Genomic DNA, 20,574 nt, shown 5'->3' with positions numbered 1-20,574 from the left:
GATGTCAGTTGAGTACTTGCCTGAACACACCCACACAGTCCTCTGGGGAGGTTTAATCAGCTAAAACAAGTAAAAAAACACCTATGTGGGTGGACAATGGGTGTATAAGGGCTTTAATACTAGTGAAATTGCTGCAAAATGGTAAACTTTAAAATGTAGCTTTAGCCTATCCTTTTCACACCATCTGTAGCAGCATTTCTTTGGCTTGTGAGTTGATTTTTTCTGACAATACTCATCATAAAAATGCTCTAAAGGGAAGTTATATATACAGATTAACCACAATATTAAAAATCGGCTAAGATTGTATCGGTTCCCCTTGTGTCACCAAAACAGACCAAACTCTTGGCCCCATTAGGACACGGTCACAGGACTTCTGGGGCTATGTGGTGACTGGCACTGGGAAGTTGGCAACTGATTTTTCTGCACCCTGCAGGCTTGTGTGGGTGGGGCGTATGTGAAGCGGTCTTTGTCATGTTCTGTGAGTCATTCCTGTCGAGTTTGAGTGAAGAGGTAATCAGCTGCTGCAACAGTGATTACGTGGTTGATATGTGTTAAAGTAATATCCATATGATTGCCAAAAGATAGCAGAACTATAATGAGAAAGGATCAATATTATTCGTGTCACCTTTGAGAAATTTCAATGGTGCATGGCTAATACAGTCGAACATATGCAAAAACAAGTAAATATATACGCATTGCAGGACACATATTAAGATATCTGAAAGTTGTTTTGAGTAATAAATTGAAATGCAAAGAAAAATTGTGGTTTTCTATACAAAGAAAGGATCGAAAATTTTATGTAGTTAATGTGCTAATGTATGCATCCTCATGCAAACTTGAAATCTCCCAACTAACTCCAGCTAAAACCTCCTCCAGACAAGTTGGCTGCATCATTAACTTTCGAGTCCACTTCCAGTAAATGCTAATGAGATTTCTCCTTTTTAAGCAACTGAGAAGCTTAACATAAAGTGGGTTTTATAAAAACAGCAAAGGTGACACCCGCACCTTTGCTGTTGCTTTACCCGTGTCAAACAGCTGAAAATTGTGAGGCTTGCTGGGTCTGAAAAGTCTCTGGATCATGCACTTATGTCTGCATGACACTTAAATCTTCTTGAACATCTACCACTTTTGTCAGACAGCCAGGTTTTGCTACACCAAACTGTGTATTGATTTAATAAACTGTCTATTGATTCTAAAAGGCTGGGCAAGTTTCTGTACTCTGCCTGGTTCTGTCTAGTGCCTCCTTTCTCTATTTTCCATCTTATTTATGATGGCAGACAAAGCACTTAAAGGGTGAAGCTTTTTAGACAGAGAACTTTTGAGCATATGACAGAACGCATTAGCTTTTCCACTTTATGCAGATATTGGCCCACTTTGTCCCTAAAAAGGCATGTAGAGGACTATTTTTGCCCAATTCAAAGTGAGGAAAGTATGTCATGACCCAGTAGCACATAGCGAAACCTGTGTGAAGTCCTGCCGGATCGCTTCCCTTCGCTATACCCTTTCTTGGCGTTAAACATTAATCATGATTGACAGATTGGCGTGTATTTGAACTCCTCCCATAGGAGAATGTGTTAGTAACACCTTCTTAACAACCACTTAAAATGAAACGGTTGTGTAGTCGGGAATTTTCTGTCAGACAGGGTCAACAAGAGGAGTGTTAATTCCCATGAGTCTGAATGAGGACTCAATGCATTCTGTGGTGGCATACATCTTTTAAGCATGGGAGCAGAACAATGATTAAAGGACAGTATTGTGCAAATGCCTCCTTTGCTGCCCTGTCAAGTCTGTCCACTGTTATAAAGAAAAAATAAACTGTGAAATTGCTGTTGCTTCAACACATGCATATCATTACAGCACCTTGAATCCAAATTAAGGAAATCATTACTGAATAGTGAAAGTTGGCAGGTACATTTATTTCCATGTCACTGTGCCTGGTAGAAATTTAACAACACATTAATCAATTTGGTTAACTGTTTGGCTTTTTCTCAGTCTGTTTTCACAAGTATTTTACAATCATTGTGAGTTTTTTGTTTCTTTTAATCACTAAAAAAGCTCTATATTCTATTAAAAAATACAAGTACATGAAGAGACAGTCTGCATTTTATCATTACAGAGAAACATGCAGTGGACGTTTTAAATTTAGTGACACAGCAATGTATAAGCTGAAGTAGAAAATTGTATTCTCATCCTTGTAACTCAACAACTTTAACAACCTGACTTGACAGATTGTGGTAAAAATGTTTACTTACCTAAAAATGATACCCTGATCCATGCCGCTGCGTTAAACATGAAACTACAGTAAGCAGCAAGTTTAGCTAGCCATAAAAAATGAAGACAAAGAGAACAGCTAACCTGACAGGGGCTGTGTATAAAGGGGTGGCAGAGCCACCACCAATTTCATTCTTTGGAGAGTAGCTATCAATATAGTTGATATGACATCTCCAGTACCACTGCATCTAAGCCCGGACAACAGGAATGAACCACTGTGTTGAGAAGATTCGAAGGACATTTACTCTATTAGTGCAATTCTAATGTACATTTACTTTAAATAAGTATTTCTGTATTATCCTCTTTTCCACTTTCACCTTATTACATTTTGGATGGAACTTTTATGCAGTGTAGTTGCTAAATATTTTGTAGACATTGATTAATATAAAACATTAATACACTGATAAATGATCCGATATTATTACAGATTATACAGAACACCAACAGCTGTCATCTCCAACAATAATATTGTGTAAATACTAATAAAGCTACTTTCAGCTGCTTGCTTGTCACAAGGGTTTGCCACAGTGGGTAGCTCCCCGAATTTGATTTGTCAGATTTTTACTCTGAAAACACAAAGAGACGTGCCTGTTCTCTAAGCAGCTACACTAAGGAGCCACTAATAATAATTACTTGCTATTTATGTATTTAGAAATAAATAAAAAAAATGAATGAATGATGTGTATTTTGATGCTAATCCTTTTGTTCTTTTCTTTAAGTTGGATTTTTGAAATGAACTATAGTGTAAGTAAAAACCTCATCTCACCATTTTATTTAGTACAAAATGATTTCAGAATTTCGAAATGTGGCGGTCTTCATCTAATACCATGGGCATGGTCTATCATGGTCATATCATTCTGGGCACTGTACATGAGCCTGACAGCTGTGCCCAGTTTTTTTCAGAGGCAGTTCTTAATGGTGATTTTATATCTGACAGTGTTTTCTGATTTTCTGATGCTGCACAGCTCCGCACCTCGACTTGTTCTTGATTAAAATCGAATTGCCTTTGCAACTGTCCGTATCCTCCAGGAAAACAACAAACTGTCTTTGACACTTTGTTTTTTTGTACAAAATAATGAAACAAGATATAAATTAGATAAGTGTAAATTAGTGAGCTTCAGAGATGAGGGAGTATTTTCCCCACTTGTAACTGATTGCTGGCTGCAGGGTCGCACTGCATTTGCCACAAAGATGTGAGAGGTTTCCATTTCTCATCCTACCTAACTCCAGGCATGAACATGACTTTTAAAGTTTTTCTTTTATTCCAGATTTAAACCTATAAAAATGACAGCAAATTTTATTCAGAAAACCAATTAGAGTCATCTTTGGATCGTGTCCCATTGCAGCACTTTCCTATTTTTTTTTTTTTTTACTGGAAAAGAGAAAAGATTCTTTCAACATGACATAAATTCACTCACTATGTTTTAGGCTATATAACCATGTTATCAAATTAAAATCTCTTTAAGATAAATGCTCTGGCGTCTAGTTTACATTGCCTAATAGTGCCCTGTTTAAGCCGTTTATTTGCACGTTTGTTTTCTAGGTTTAAAATGCAAATAAACCTGAAAAGCAGCGTTTTGAAAATTCCCCCTAAAGGCATGCACGCTGTGTTCAACGACATGACTGAGTTAAAATGAAAACTACACTCTCAATATTGTTTACTGTTGTTTCCCCACCAACAGTTTTCAGCCAAGTGGAACCATCTCCCATAGAATTTAGTGGAGGTGGAAGACAAGCTCTTAATCGGCTGTGTTATTGAATTATTGAATTAAAAGCTTAAGTACTCAGGGTGAGCATGTCAATTTTTCACAACTGAATGGTACAGTGCTCATTCTATTTTCATTTGAATAGATCATTTGTGTATGTAAAATGTAGAAGAATGGAGGTATTACACATATCAGTTTCATTGTCTGTAATTCCCTTTCACTGTGACTGTAATCATTCTGAGAGACAAGTCATATTCATCCAACACTGCATGCTGGTCCTTAATCTGCATTCAGCTCCCCTCGACAACATAGCACTTTTTGTCAAACAGCTGTACTGTAGCACAGTGTTAATTAAGAAAAGGCTTGCTTCAAAGCAAATTTTGCATAATTATTGCAGAAGTGGAAGTTTAACCTGTATTACATCCTTAAGTGATATAGCGTTCAAAAGTTGGAGGAGTAAGAGTCGCAGCAAATGGTTCAACCCTTTTCCACTTGACATTCTGCTCACCTGTCTTCATCCCTCGTGTTCTGAAACCCTGGGACTGATACAGATAAAATGATGTGATGTTTCTGTCTGTATTTCAATGGGATGAGTTGCTGTGACCCACGCAATCTCCCTCTCAAAGAGTATTTCAACTTATGCAGATGAGCTCATCAGAGCTGCCTGCTGAGATGAGACATCTAGGTCTGGAATTGTGTCAATACCAGCACCAAAACAAATGCAAATCAAAATCCAAATTAATGTGTTTTCCCCGAGGAGAAACTGAGTCGTACTTATAGTCAGCTCTCAGTAGATGACAGGATTCTGTTATCCAGAACTCATGAAAAACAAGGCATTCTCAAACCGCTCACTGAGCCAGGGTACAAAAGTCAGTGTCTCCAGATGGAGAAACTAAACTAAACTAAGTAAAAAGAAGCGAGAGGCTTTTGTGTGATGGTTTTACAGATGAGAAAATAGAAAACACTTTTACATTTCCAGGATTCCAGGAAGTTTAGTGATCTAACTTTGTAAACATACATCCATGCTTATGTTTAATCTCTCCATACACAGTGTCAAGTGAGTATTTTGGCAGTTTTCAAAAATAAAAAGAAAAAGGAATAAAAAAAAATGTATATCCCTGTCTCCTGCTGCGATGGATAACCAGCAGCCACATTTGGAAAGCAGGAGAGAAATTAGTAAATGGATGGATTGCTGCAGTTTGTCTGTTTGAATATGTCTGCAGACTATGGCCTTCTGTCACTACACCTACCCCTTCTGCATTTGATTGAATAGTAAATAGAGTACAGTGCATGCAAACAGCAAATTTGCACATTTGGTCTCGTAATGAGGTAGGGAGCAAATATCGAACATTTTGTACAGTCAGTAAAAAGACTATAAAACCCTGGATATTAAACGCTAGGTTCTCCTAACCTTGAAATCGCTACAGTGAAGATGTTTTATTTGTGCTTGATGCATTATTCTTTTTTTCTTTTTTTGCATATAGTTGTGATAACCTCTAATAGCACTATTTGTTCAATCCTTTGCTGCTGCAATGACCTACTTCCCCCCACAGGGATCATTAAACTTTCATTTTATCTAATCAAAGAATTCATTGCAAAAGTCCTTGCTTGTAACTGCTTGTTACTGCTGAATGTCATTTTTTTTCCTTTTTTTTTTTCTTAGAGTCGTGTCTCATCATTTGTCAGGAAACATGCATATTTAACAAACCTATAATCACAAGTAGCCCAGACTGACAGCAGCTCGGATGACTTTGAATTTAAAAATATCCCTGAAAATGTATCCATCTCTTCCGTACGATACATATTTTTAATAAAAGCATTGAGCAGAGGGAGTCAAGCCATCTTCTGGTGGGTGCACTAATACACAGTGCCTGTTTTTATTTGCCTTTATTAAATAGAAATAGCTGTGTAAAATGTTGATTGTGATTTTCTTTAGCAGTGTCTGTGACTAAGATCTTTATTACTGCTAGGTCACATGTGCTGGTATACAGTATATAGCTAAAGTTGGCACATTTGCAGAGTCACTAGTGCTATCTGTCATTAACACACATTAAGCACCTTGTAGACATAAAAGCACTTCTCTCACATAAACAAGACAGCTTCAGAAGTTGTCACCAGTCAAAAATAATTGCCTTCCATGCACGCACAGTGTATACAAATTTAATAAAATACACAACAAGTACAGTGGCCCACATTCACGTGTAAGCTCAGCTTATTTTCACATAAACTGCAGAGAGGACGACAATAAAATTACAAATACATTCTTAAAAAATTGTTTTTCGAGGAACCTCAAATGGTTTCATGAAAAGGGACATTCCCTGTTGCACCACCATTAACAGTTCATAAGACACTTCACTTTTTGAATGTAACGTCACTGATATGTATTTCAGTTGCTGTGATATTCAAAGAGATGTTCCTTATACACTAAATGGAGACAGAAAGCTTCACTGTACAAAAGCAGACAGGACTCAATAGCTTAACAGTAGCAATTTGTTCAACAGCCTCACAAAATTGGAGTTTGAAATGTGTAAAATACAGACACCTAAATCGACGGGTACAGTACACTATGAAAACACTTGTAGTCAGGTAAGCACTGATTGGCCCCCACCTCCCCCCCCACCCCCACCCACCCCCAAATCTTCACAGCAGTCAAAGACACATATTTCACTTGAACACAACAAGTCACAAACTCAAAAAGAAAAGACATACAAAGCAGATGGTTTTTGGTTACAATGCGTGTCTGAACACCTCTGTGGGTTAAATTAAATCAGCTCTTGGTCATTTGATCTGTGATATCATCATCATCACCCCTGGCAGGTGAGAGAGAACGGGATCGCGCCCCACCTGTCAGTTACCAGAGTCCCGAGGGTCGAGAGCACAATCTGACCCCCCACACTCCTGGCTGATGACAGAGCTGTGAATGAGACTGCTTGACAGGGACTTAGGCCTGAGCTCGCAGGTCAGGTAGGAGGGCTCCTCCAATTCTGTGTGCAGTGGGGAGCACTGGCCATCTGGAGGGCCATAGGCACTGCTGTCTGAACCCCCGTCCCTCACTTCTTTGGGCTCTTGGTTGGCCAAGTCCGGGGGCACACTACTCTTGGTGGGACTACTAGACGCAGATGGACTCTCCTGGAGCGGTGGGCTTAGTGCACGCTGCGATTTTAAGTAAGGTTTGACATTGGCCACAAGGATTGTACTGTCCCGCTGTTCCTTTCCAAACGTGCTGAGGGTTTTTCTGCTGTTGCAGCTGATGGTGCCATAAATCTCTGTCTCTACCATTGCATCCATTCCCACAGGGATGAAAAGGTTGGTGCGATTATCGGCGCTGTCTGCTTGGCTTCCTACCCGTAACTTTGGCATCCAGCATCTGTCAGAATGTCCCAGTGCACGACATTCATCGGTGCAGTGGACTGATTTGTCTTGCTCTGTAAAAACAGTTAAACATTTTGTTATTGGACCATGCTGGGGTGAGTAAAAAAAAAAACAGAAGATGATGTAGATGGCATTTGAAGGATGAGCAGCAATAATAAAACGCCACAAACGGATGCAAATTTTGATGCTATTAAAATCCAGCTCATAGCTAAGTATCTTTGTTGATATAGAGTATGTGTCACCAGACATTTTCAGAATGAATAGCAACAGCAGCTTATTGCGACAGCAACTGTGAGGGTTTGAATTTAGCAATGCATGTTTTCAATTCTAAAAACTGCTTACGATGCAACCTTAAAGCACTGATACGCAAATAAAGTCATATAAAAAAAAGTTAATTTTACTCTTTTCTTTTTCCGTTATTGTACCAAATGAATGATTCGTCCTATATATGAAATCTTTTCCCTCTGCTATTCTCAACAACCTGTGTAGGTGTTTCCTGGAAAATATCATCTGGTGCAGAGGAAGTGATGTTTTTTTTTTCATTTACATTTCCATCAGAAGATGTTTGTGTGAAATAAACAAAAAAAGAAAGAAAAACAAGCCTGAATTTGCATGACTGCATTTGCCATTTCTGACCAGAAAGTTTTGAAACACTCCGTAGTTGGGATGTTGTTCGACATTGTGCGGGCTCATTATTTTCATTTTTATATATTTTTTCTAAAACTTCAAAAGATAGAATGTTTGGGAGGGAGTTCAAAAACTGTTATATTGACACTATAATAATATATCCAAGTCAGTTGATTTTAGTTTGATTGTGGAAGTGCCATTTGACCTTGAGTGTTTCTTTTATTTATTTTAAAGGACTCTGGTGCATAGCCAGGGGCTCATTGGCACATTTTTCATCTTTTTTAGTGGATGCATATTGTGAACTAAGCTGTTCTCTGAACACTTGTGGACCTCTGCTGTAGTAAACAGTCATCAACAAGCTCCCTAAACAACTGTCTTTGGACACTGGCTAAAATTAAGATTAAATCTTTCTCATAAGCTTCTTTTAAAAGGCCAAACAATAAGCTTTACATATAATCCACACTGAAAGTATTGAGTACTGTTGATTTAAGTGGTCCGCTGGATATTCCATGGCTGCAGTAGATTCTGCTTGATTGGCTGATGCGGCACACCACAACACAGGACTGCACAACGTGTTCATGGCACTAAATGTCAGCAACAAAGGAGAAATGGACAGCGCTCTATATTTGGGTTGTAAATCCATCGTTTACATTTCACACCACACCCAGCCCTGGAGGGGTACAATAAGCACACAGAAAGCAACACGTACCACAGAGCCAATTTCCATGGTGTAATGATGTAGAAGGTGTTGTTTTTCCTGACGCCATTACACTTTGCTATTGAAATTAATTTGACAATGATGCAATGGGATGTCTTGCATGTAGCCACAAGAATAAAAATGTCAAACACGTCTTTGTAAATTGGCGGTAAATCCTACTTTTCTTTCATTTGCTATACATGAAAATGAAACTGCAATTTAATCTATAAAACTAATATTTCAAAGAATCCTCCAATTGTTCTGCTGACTGATTAAACTTATGTAAAAAAATAAGTTTTCATTTGTTGTGATTACTTTGAGGTTTTAAAGGCACCCTTTCACTAAATATACAAAGAAATGCAAACAATGAATTGATTAGTATTTGATTAAATATTTAGATGTTGTAGATCCCAGAAAATTGATTCTGTTTACTTGGGGATAGTGTTTTCCGTTATCTCCAGATGAACAGAATCAACTTTCTGGCATTTCCTTACCTGGATGACTGAGCATGCATCAAGACATAGATGGCTTGTACGCTTATTGTTGAATGGGGGAGACATTAATACAGATTGGGACACAAACAAAACAGGACACAAACACCGGTAATACAATTTTGTTACATATGATGTTAAATCTTCACATCATTCCTCTCTCATAAATAAAAAAATCACTTTCCTGCAACTAAAATTCCAATCAAAACTTGTATTTCATTTATATAAATAACTGCAATATTTAATTCACACGACTTGATGCTACTCTGATTAGCTAGATAAGACTCCTCTATCTTGCTCCCATGTCATTCTGTGGAGCAAATGAGTAACCCTGAATGAGGCACTTGATCTCATTTTGAAACCCGGCTTTGATGAGGATGGGACTACACAGCCTGGAATAAGAGGAAGCTCCACATGAACGCGTTCATCCTAGAAGAGGTGGATAGATCCTCCTTTTCAAAGGCAACAGTACCTTCCGCATAAACTGGCCTCGACCAGTTTGCTGGAGGATACTGAACGGCGAAGAGGAAGTTCAAAATTAAAAAAAAAAGATACCTCCTCTATGCCAAAACCCCCAAAAGCAGTAAAAAGCAGCACCATGTGCCACACAGCCAGTGGAAGCTCATTTGCAAAGTACATGCCACAATTATCACATACCGCTGCTCAAGTATACGAACACCAATACACCCACACATAGCCATAGGATATAATGGAACTGTTATTTATAAGGACTGGGCAGATTTAAATGGGGTTGTTAATTTACATAAGAACTGTTTTACAGATTCCATGTCTGCAAAAATGTTGAAGGGAAAGATTTTTACATTTTCTTCCCAACAAATGTTAAAATGGCATTCAGTGTGCTACAGATTTCTTGAAAGGGCAACAGTCATTTCTTTGTAACGTTGTGTGTGTTTTATGTGCAAAGTAAAGACTTTTGGGAATAATAGGTGTAATTTTAAATCATGTCATCTCCTAATTGTATATGAGATGTGACTTTTGTCTGTTTATACAGGCCAATGTTTTTCACATTGAGGTTTTCTGTAGAAAGATCTCGCATCAAAATGAGTATAAACACAGACCTTGCAGATTTCACTAAATGAAAACCCCACCTTTTACCTTTGTGTGCTGCTAGTTGCTCTGCTGCTATTCCCAGCTAAGTAAACATAACAAACATTGTAGAACTGAAGATCCTTTATATAAATGTGTGATGTGAGACGTGCTCTGAGAAGAATTAAACCAGCCGGTGCACAGCTAATGCACACAGACTCACATTTTCTTAGCAGATAGCTCTAATAATTAGTCCAATGATCTGGAAATTTTGATCTTTTTATGATCTTTTTTTATATTTTGCTTTTTAACTTTTTTTTCAATTTATTTGTATATAAGACATAAGCGGAACATGTGCTTTATCAAGTTTTCTCAGGTCAATGATCATCATCGATTGTGCTTTTACAGTTTATATTAAGTTGCATGTGATCCAAGGTAAAGAACAGAAACCTTTGTGATTATTGTTAAAGTTGTATCTAAACAGTAGAAATAAAGTCTTCTCTTGGTCGCTCATATTTGCACTGGGTCAGTACGATGTGTAAATGTATCTTTGAAAACACAAGTAGATGCTGACAAGCCATAGCAACTCTTAGATTTACTAAACAAATTTGTATTTCTGGGTTTCGGGCAGCAATGATTTTTTCCTCTCATGCTGGAGGTTGTAAGAACTTATGTTGCATTCTTAGCATAAACTATTATGGTGCTTTGTCAGGATTCAAAATATGCATTTGCTCAAAAGGCATCTTACAAGAGAGAACTAAATTATGGCTTTGATTTGGCATAAATGCAACACAGATCCTGCATATTGTAAGTGCTACACGCTTTGATGCATCTACACCCCAGATTACAGTTCTGTGCCCCATGCATTTGTGTTTCTCCATCTTCTTTTCTCCGCCACAGAGAAAAAAGTATTTTTTATGCACAGATACACAAGGCCAGAACAATAAGCATAAGCAAGGAGAAGCAGGGAGATGCTGAATTCATTTCCATGCTGCCTATCACTAGTGCGGAGGAGCGAGCAGATGATGCTGATGCAAAAGGATGTATGTGCTTAGAAGGTACACCTGCAACAGAGTAAGGTATTTTTGCCGTTTGCACTATTGTGTGGTGCTAGAAAGCCGAGAGTAATTGAAAGACATGTTTATATTATACAAGATTAAATTGTTACTCAGATAATACTTTACATTATAGACCTTTCTGCTTAGAATTTATTACCAGCATGTAAACATTGTATATATGGCACCTGTGCAGTTTTAAGCATATCTAGGCTCATACACACGAGCTTATAGTGTCTATCAAAAGCTATAACGTATCCTATCCTGCAATTAAGATTATTAAATAGTTTATATTACTACAGTTATAATATATATATATGTTTAGGGATTTTGCAGTCTCCACTTGGGGGCTAAAAAGAGTTGTTATAGCTTAGAACAAGCACATTCATTAACAGTTGAAGTGCATTAAAAGGCATATTTTAACTGTTTATATTGTCTGTTTGATTGGGAAGGTTAAGCTATTACCCCCTTTTTTTTTTTGCAATTGTGTAAATTGCACCAAAATGATATTTTTCCCACTTTTATTGTCCTACACTACAGGTTTTTCTATAACACACAATATATACATAGGAAATTAACTAGGCACACTAGCTTGTATAGCAGTACTGTTAGATGTTGTGGGATTTTGATAGTTTAAAACAGGCTAAATGAAGTGGGAGTGCCTTCATCTGCCTGCTCTCCATTTTACATTTATCACTGAGTAAAATTTTGTTAAATGCGTGCTCTGAAACAACGGAGCACCTTTATGTATTCTGCTGCTGCATTTACACCGCCACATAACAGAAACATGACAAAGTGACAAATAGCTGTGATCTTATGGGCAACTGTAGAATGCAACAATAATGTGTTCTCAAAAACAAAGAAACTGCCTGCCCATTATAAATAGAATCAGAGAAAGCCTAGCAACATACCCACTGTGCATCTGGTGTCTGTGAGAGTGAATAAATATTCAGAGTGCATGATGGTGGAAGCTGCACAGGTGCATATATTACCTGTATCAAAGCAGCCAGGAGACTAGAGGGATGGTAAAGGTAAAGACATAAAAGCAATACTACTTAACCCACAAGCTTTTGTGTTGGTGCATTTGGAACTAAAATTCTGAGGTGTCTCCATTTTGGATAATAGCACTATCTTGTCTAAATCTGCAAAACAGTGGCTTTGTTGTTCAATAAATGTACCTGCATGTTTGTGTGGTGTGTGTTTGTGTGTGTGAGAGAGAGAGACAGTGAGAGACAGAAGGAGTATGTGGGTTGGAGGGTGTTTTGTGTGTGTGATCACGTCTAAGGCATAATGCATAATGTAGACCTTCCAGCTTGTAGTCTGCGGACAGTGACACCATTTAATGTTCAACTGACCAACCCCAGGAGAGAGAACAGAGTTTAATCCAACCATTAGTTTTGCCTTTTAACTGCATTCCTCACATGCAAGCAGGGAAGCCATTAGCAAAACATGTTGATATTAAAAGCAAAGCCCGAATTCATCGCTTTTCTCTTATCTTATAAATGCATTTCTATAAATTAACTGACATTCCTGTCAAGCGAAGCGTCAGTACTGCACTTGTAAATATTCAGTTTTGCATGTACAAAACATCTCCTTCAATATCTCTTCATGTGATTGGCCTTAGAACTTGGGTTGAATCAGATTCAGAAATGTGCTGCAAAAAAAAGTGATTGAATTTACACCTCCCACAGAGTCAAGTTTGGTCTACCATAATTCCTCATAGCACGCACACACACACACACTCACTCACTCACTCACACATATATAAAAGTGAGATAGATCGAGAGAGAGAGATTCGCACATCCTTCTGGCAGCCGCAAGAGTGTTTCCATCTCTGCCCTCCTGAGCATGCTGCAAACAAACAGTACATAGCAATGTAAATGGTGTGGAAAGTACTGCACAGGGACATGATGACCACAGCCATTCTCTTCCAAGGCGCAGACAAGGAAATGAGAAACATCACCACTTCACTCAAGTCCCCCATTATCTTTTATCTTACCACTGAGAGTTGCTCTCATATTTTCAGTTTATATCCACAATAGCTAAATATATCAGACCCTATCAGGTCAGCCAGGTTGAAACAGATTGACAGTCATCTATGATTATACTCCTGGCAGCGCCAATCGTTTCAGATTTGTGAAATAAAATTTAACATTTCTATTTCCAGTTGGAAAGCAGGCTCCTCTCAAAACAGTGCAACCACAGCAAAACCAATAACAGCTGAGAAAGTCTTTCCAAGCAAAAGGTGGAAGCTCTGTGTCGTGTTGCACCATAAATATCTTTCATTTTGCACCGCAAGTGCCGATCATGTTTCTTGTCTCTGTCATCTTATTCAGGACATGTATGTGACAAACCTGTATTAAAATAATGACATGATCAAAGAAAGGCGCCTACGGAGGTACACTTTGCCATGCATATGAGGTGGTTTGATAGCTAAATCAGACAGAAGATGTTTGCAATTTCTACCTTCAGCCAAGGAACACTTTTATCCTTTTAAACTATCATCTGCCTTCCTCTCTGGTGCCTTCATGTCATCTTTGAAACACAACTCAGGCTGCATGCAAGTTAAAGTGGGACAAAGTAACACTGCAGCTACAGCATCTAATGACAGTTCAGCTTCTTGACAGGAGAAGTGGCTGCATTGGCTGCACCCCCAAAATGGTAGACCCCCACTTAAAGATCAGTGAGGTGCATGCATGTTCCCACTGGATAAACTATAAATAATGTCTAGTGTAAGAGTCAGATAGGCATCTTCAAGATGTCCACTCACCCTGCTCGAAAGGCTGGCCATTAACTGCTGTTGCTTTCATCTTGAGGGCCTCCCTGGCAGACGTGTCGCAGTGTGAGCCTTTATTAGTATCCTGGTCACTATCAGCTTGGTCACTATCACCATGGCCACTGTCTCGGAGGCTTGCTCGTTCTGCATCCTTAAATGTTGAGCTGCAGCAGAACAGGAAGAGGACAAAAAGAAAGAAAAAAAAAGAATTTAACTTACCTCTTAACTCCTGTTTGATAGCCATAGTCAGCTGGCTTGATACAAAAGTGAAGAAGCTAAACGCACTGGTCAGACGTTTTTGGCTAGTGCTCTTACCTTTGAACAAATGGCTGCCTGCTGCCAGCATAATTGGGCTCTGAGGGAAAATTTTCAGTCTAAAAATGAAAGGAAAATAATATTTTACATTGTCCATGTTAAAATTTTAATTGACAGCGTAAGTAACATGAGATTAAGACAGGAAAAGAAATTCCCTTATCCAGTTTTTAGATTCGAATTTCTTTACTCTAGCACGTGGAAAATCTGCTCAAGAAAATCTGCTGAGCACCTGGCAGTGACGAAATCACGAGAGGAACAAATCTCCATTGTGACCATATGTACTCTCCCTCGGCGAGGCGAAGAGTTAAGCATTAGCCACTGTCATCAGCATCCTTTCCACCCTATCTTGACAATAATGTGTTTGTGTTGATCACACCCACATACTCTAGTGACTGGTGACAGTGCCAGGCCTTGTCATCTGCGTTATCATCTCCAAATGAGACTGTCTGCGAGACTGTCCTAGATATTTACATCGTTTACAACACATAATTCTGCTGTGCTAAACTGCACTACAAGCCTATGCTGTCAAATTAGCATGTTAGCTGGCTCGTGTATTCAACCCTGCCGTCTCTACAAGGCATGGCTGGACCCTATTAATGGCCTTATCGTGCCAACTTTGGATACGGGCTGGTGGATCTGGCCCATATTTGCGGGGAGCGAAAAATGCGATTGTAAGGTTATGCTGTGTGCATCTCGCTGTCTGGTGCACATTGGTTCAGTAATGTGATCGGACAAGCTGCTCAAACACCTGTCCAATCCCACATTTCAGGCAAGGTTTTGTTTTCACTCCATAGCAGCAGATCTGGCAGGGTCACAGCAGCCTTCTTCAAGACTCACGCTGTTTGCATGTCTAACTGAGAGTGCTTTCTGATTATGAAGACCAACTGTACCATTTTCCAACAGAAGACTTAAGATTGAGCAATTTCGAAATGATTCTAAAATACTGCTATGGATAAAAAAAAATCAAAAAACCTCTCCTTAGTGAAATGCCATTTGAAGCACATGAATACGATTCAACAGTAAGTTGCCGTATAACGCTTTATATGCAGAGAATGATTCAGAGCATCATAACAGCGGGAGAAAAAGTGAAAATAATGATGTCTGCTCACAGTGACAGAGTTTCTCTTTTTTCAGTCGATTACTTTTCTTTTGTCAGATCAGTATGGCTAAGCAGTGTGTACAGATAAGCAAGAATAAAGGGCTGATAAAGAACACAGTGCAGCATCCTTCTTACCTGTATCACTGACATCCTATTCGCTGGAGTGTCTGTGCTAAGCCCGGCAAAGCTGGAGTGGCAACCTGCCCTGGGGACTGTCAGGCTGTTTGGGGTGGTTTTCAGGTACATGACCTCTGACCTGGGCAGTGTGAGTGGCAGGGGGCTCTGGTAGTCAAAACAAATTGGCGAGGTGATGAGAGACGGGCTGCTCACCACGTTCATTCGACTCGCAGAATCTCTCTCCTCCATCTCACTTTGAACCAGCATGATGTCACTCTTGTTGATCCGTTTCTTTTTCCCCTTCCCCACTGGAGGATTGGAGTACTCAGCCATGCGGCAGTTATAATTCCCAGCCTCCTTATCTTGATGCTTGGACTTGACAGCAATGGCGGTCATGACTGCTAAGAGCATGACAGAGATAATGCAGAGGGTAACTATGAGGGGCAGGGACACATCCCAGTGCTGCTGTTCCCCACTCGCGCTGGATCCCCCTCCTGTTGCTGTGTCTGTGTTCGCCTTAATGATCAGCTTAGCCACGGCAGATAAGGGGGGCTTGCCATGGTCAGTTACCTTCACCACCAGCTCAACCACTGGGGCGACCTCCTCCCAAAGAGCATGGGCAGTTCTGACCTCTCCTCCCACTGGATCCATCTCAAACAGGTGGTCATCGTTTCCCTCTGTGATCTCATAGGTCAAATGTCCACTTTCTCCATGGTCATGGTCCACTGCTTTCACTGTAGCCACAATGTATCCAATACCTACATTTCTAGGCACCGGGATTTCCGCTGTATCATTCTGAAGAAGCGGTAAAATAATAACCGGGAGATTGTCGTTGACATCGAGAACACTGACTCTAACTGTAGAAGTGCTTTCCATGTGAGGTGATCCACCATCTTTAGCCTGAACTTTGAACTCAAATGATTTAGTTTGCTCATAATTGAAAGACCGGGAGGCATATATGGCTCCATTGGTGGGATTAACAGACACATATGTGTAGACTGAAACATCTCCTATATGTGATGGAAGAATGGAGTACGTCACTGTCCCATTTCGACCCACGTCTGGGTCGTGGGCCAAAACGGAGCCCAAGTATTCCCCCGGGATGTTGTTCTCAGGCACCTGTAGCACATACACTGCTTTTGTAAAGCGTGGTGCGTTGTCATTTTCATCCAAGATTTTTACAGTAAATGACCTAGTGTAATTCAAAGATGGGATCCCATTATCTCTGGCTACAATTGTTACATTGTATTCATCTTTCATTTCCCTGTCCAGAGGTCTATCAGTGAGCAGCGTATAAAAATTGTCATTGTTTTCTTGCAGTCTGAAAGGTACATTTCCTAGTACCCGGCACTGAAGTTGACCATTACGGCCGGAGTCTTTATCTGTCACTCTGACCAGCGCTATGACAGATTCTGGAGGCGCTGCCTCGCTGATGGCTCCCTGCCGGACAGAAACAAAACTAATTATTGGCGAGTTGTCATTTTTGTCAAGCACTTTGACGGTAATTTTACAGTGGCCTGGTATTGGGTTGGGCCCCAGATCCTTAGCCTGCACATCAAACTCTATGATTGGATTCTCTTCATAGTCAATCTCTCCCTGGACCTTGATGACGCCAGTATTGGGGTCGATGGAGAACAAATCTTGTATTCGCTCAGATGCATATCCAGTGAAGGAATACACCACCTGCCCGTTACTTCCTTCATCTTGATCAGTGGCGTTCAAATCTATAAGTACTTTTCCAGGGGGAGAATTCTCTGGAATCTCTAAAACATAAGAGGATTTTTCAAAAACCGGGCTATTGTCATTCGAATCAGTCACTCTGACGTTGATCTGCATGGAGCCCGATCTTGGATACTCCCCTCCATCTATTGCTGTGAGAAGGAGGGTGTGATGACTCTGATCCTCCCTATCCAGAGGTCTCTGAACCACCAGCTCCGGATATATAGTCCCATCGCCTCTCACTTTTAAATCCAGAGAAAATGTATTGTAATCATCTCTTGTGACCTGGTAGGTCTTTATCCCATTTTCCCCAGAATCTGAATCATGTGCAATAGTGAGAGGAAAGCGTGTCCCAGCAGCTGCGTTTTCTGAAATATCAATATTGACATGATCTGAGGGGAAACTGGGTGAGTTATCATTTATGTCCTGTATATCAATCTTGATCATGCATATTTCCTTGTCATTTGCAAACACTTCCATAGACAGCTGGCACTTTGGGTTACGCCTGCATAATGTCTCCCTGTCAATCCTTTGTTTGGTGAAGATTAGTCCACTCTCCGGGTCAACATCCACCAGATGTGGTGCTGAATTCTCCAGTACTCTGAAGTTTGATTTTTTCCCTCTCTCCATGGTCCCATATCCGGCATCTTTTGCTATATTACCTATAACAGTTCCAGGTCCTTGCTCCTCCGGGACAGAATAATTGAGATTTTTCAATGTCAGGGCTTTAACCCACAGCAGTAAGAAAACTGGTACAGAGAGACGCATCCCTTCAACCTGATCCGCAGTAGTGGCAGAGAGAAAAAAAATCCTCGTTGACTTTCAACCTGTTGATTACGGCAAACCTAGACTACTAAAACCGAACCCGGCATGTGGTTTACGCCGATCTTTGGCTAATTAGGTACTAAATCGATGCGTGAACCGCTACCTCTTTTTAAATTGGTATTTTAACCTCTTTCATATACCGCTCGGCTATGATGAACTCTTTCTGTAAACAAAGATGACCGCCTGGCGATACCTGATGTATGAATTAAATATCAAATTCAACATCGTGTACGAGAAATGCTTTGGGGTTTTTTTTCGTTGTTTTTTTTTTTCTCACGGGGGGGGACTTAATGAATAATCGATGACTATAAAGTATTAATATTCCCTCCTGCATCCAAGGTTAAAGCGCTTGAATCTCTCTGGTGAAGGTTAGACCGTAGCTTACAAAAGCGCATTGCCCTCATGCGACATCTACACCTAGGCTACAGCAAATTCTGACATGCCCGTTCAAAATGCAGCATTGGCCGATGTTACCATTCGCAATGCATTTACTTTTTTCCCTGTGCGGCACACTGTTGCATATGGGTTCTGCTCGTGTAGCATATACAGCCTACCCATGCCACAAAGTAGAATAAAAGCAGGATATAGAGCTGCTACTCCTGTCCAACCTTTTGTGTTCCCGTCATTCAAGAGCATCTATAGCACGGCTGCGACTTTTGCCCGATGATTGTCCTATAATCAGTCCAGTAATCCCATAATCCAGTCCAATTGGACCCAGTGCTCTCGCATCCTTCATTCGGACAATGCTCATCTGCACTGCCCCCGTAAACGTTGCCAGAAAATGCAAAAAGAAAAAAAGGCTGCTGGAAGATTTCAGATAATCAAAATTAATCGCTTTTCCTGCGCTCAGTTCTCTCCGCGTCAACTGTTGAAACCTGCTCCCTTCACAGTGAGCTGATCTGCCCGGAATCCTCTCGACGCCTTTATAACAGACTCCGGTGTAGGTTGTTTCTTGGTGCATTTAACATAGTTTCTGATCGTCTTCCAGCAAATGAGTGAACAGTGACAGATCTTGCCTTGGGGGTTTCTCCAATAGGTCTGGCAAGATCGCATGAAGAAGGGCTGTTCTAGTGCTACGTGATTCATTTACTGATGTGCGCGCACAGAGCAGCAGCATCAGAGGGAAAACGTGCTTGTGGATGTTGCTCCTAATACATGTGGAAGTGAACTAGGGATTATGAAAAGATAGGTGAAATGTGTTTGGCTGGGAGGAAGTAGAAGCGGTGAGGACTTGACAAGTGATCATTTTTAAGGTGAATTGGATCAGATGGCCAACATGTTGTGGAAAATGTGAAATTAAAGTTGATAAAAATGTTTCAAGGTTTCTTCCCCTTGCAGTGCCATGTTCTTGGTGTCATTGAACATCTTTGGATATTCAGAACTAAAGATTCTTATTAATTATTAAAAAATAGCAGGCGACCACCTGTCTCTTGCATTGCACCTTGTTGTCGATTAGTGCGATTAGTTTTGAGAAAATCTAACCATGACATAAAATAAGAGACAGACTGTGGGTGTTTTCAGGATTATCTCTGCAAAGGACATAAGAGAACTGCTTATTCCTCTGAAAAAAAAAAATAACAAGGCTTATTTCCCAGCTCAAATATCACAGCTGTTGGTATAACCTGCCTTCTGCATCTATCACACTTGCTTTCAATAGCCTATCCACATCAATCTCATATCTCATATGGAAAAAGATGGACTGACATTTAGTTCACTCAGCATTTCAACAATATGACATTTGCATTTTTTCCCCCTCACTTGACCAAATCTTAGTGACGCATGGGGCTCCTTGATGATGCAGGTACCATACCAGAGTCATTCTGAGAGGAAGCTGTGTCAACTAGTGTGGCCCGGTTTCTCATTTAATTCCATGTTGCCCAGGATCTAAATCAACCTTGAGTTGTCCCCGAGTTCATTTTCATTGTCTGAAACATGGCTGCTTTCCTCCTCTGGGGAGCATCAACTTTGCCTTGCCAGGGTGCAGCCTGCATAAATTGGCCATTTCTGCAGGTAAGAGATAAGGACAACAAAGGGAAACTAATTATCATTCAGTCTATGTTAAAACCTCAGGAAAGAACTGCTATTGACAAATGTGTGTGCATTGTCACAGTCATACCATTTAATATGATCTGAACTTTGAATGAGAGGGTGGTTCATATCCATAATAAATAGGCCACATCCTAATGTGAGGCTTTGGCTGCCTTGTTCTTATAGAAGCTGATGACTTTGTCATGGATAAGTTTCTCTAATGAGACCACTGTCCCCGCCCTGGAGTATGAACCACGATCTCTGCTGCTTTTCTTGCAGTGAAAACACAGGGATGTTTTATGACGAATTGATTTTTACCTGGAAGCACAATATCTGGCTGGTGTAAAATCATACCTGTTGTATTCCACAGGGGTTGAAACGGCAAAACACTGCTCATTTAAGCATACTTGTAATATCTTGGCATCTCTT

At 40.1% G+C, this 20,574-nt stretch overlaps 1 protein-coding gene across 1 annotated transcript; it reads right to left on the bottom strand.

The window, feature by feature from the left end:
• Positions 1-5,823: 5,823 nt before the first annotated feature.
• Positions 5,824-19,154, bottom strand: LOC113008089 (protocadherin-17-like). The gene is made up of 4 exons (XM_026145246.2): positions 15,592-19,154; positions 14,358-14,416; positions 14,037-14,206; positions 5,824-7,402 (listed from the first exon to the last, which is right to left on the bottom strand). The coding sequence occupies exons 1-4, from the start codon at positions 18,058-18,060 to the stop codon at positions 6,825-6,827; spliced, it is 3,276 nt and encodes a 1,091-aa protein (XP_026001031.1). The 5' UTR covers positions 18,061-19,154; the 3' UTR covers positions 5,824-6,824.
• Positions 19,155-20,574: the final 1,420 nt, after the last annotated feature.

The sequence above is a fragment of the Astatotilapia calliptera genome, chromosome 16 (assembly GCF_964374335.1).
Source record: "Astatotilapia calliptera chromosome 16, fAstCal68.1, whole genome shotgun sequence".
Classification (NCBI taxonomy): Eukaryota; Metazoa; Chordata; class Actinopteri; order Cichliformes; family Cichlidae; genus Astatotilapia; species Astatotilapia calliptera.
Note: the sequence above shows the minus strand (reverse complement) of the source record. Positions and strands in the feature narration are given on the sequence as shown.

Coding starts and splice junctions, on each gene's coding strand:
- LOC113008089 (XM_026145246.2), bottom strand. CDS start 18,060: ATGCGTCTCTCTGTACCAGTTTTCTTACTGCTGTGGGTTAAAGCCCTG. Junction 14,417..15,591: donor ATAGGATGTCAGTGATACAG/GTAAGAAGGATG, acceptor TTTCATTTTTAG/ACTGAAAATTTTCCCTCAGA. Junction 14,207..14,357: donor AGGCAGCCATTTGTTCAAAG/GTAAGAGCACTA, acceptor GTTCTGCTGCAG/CTCAACATTTAAGGATGCAG.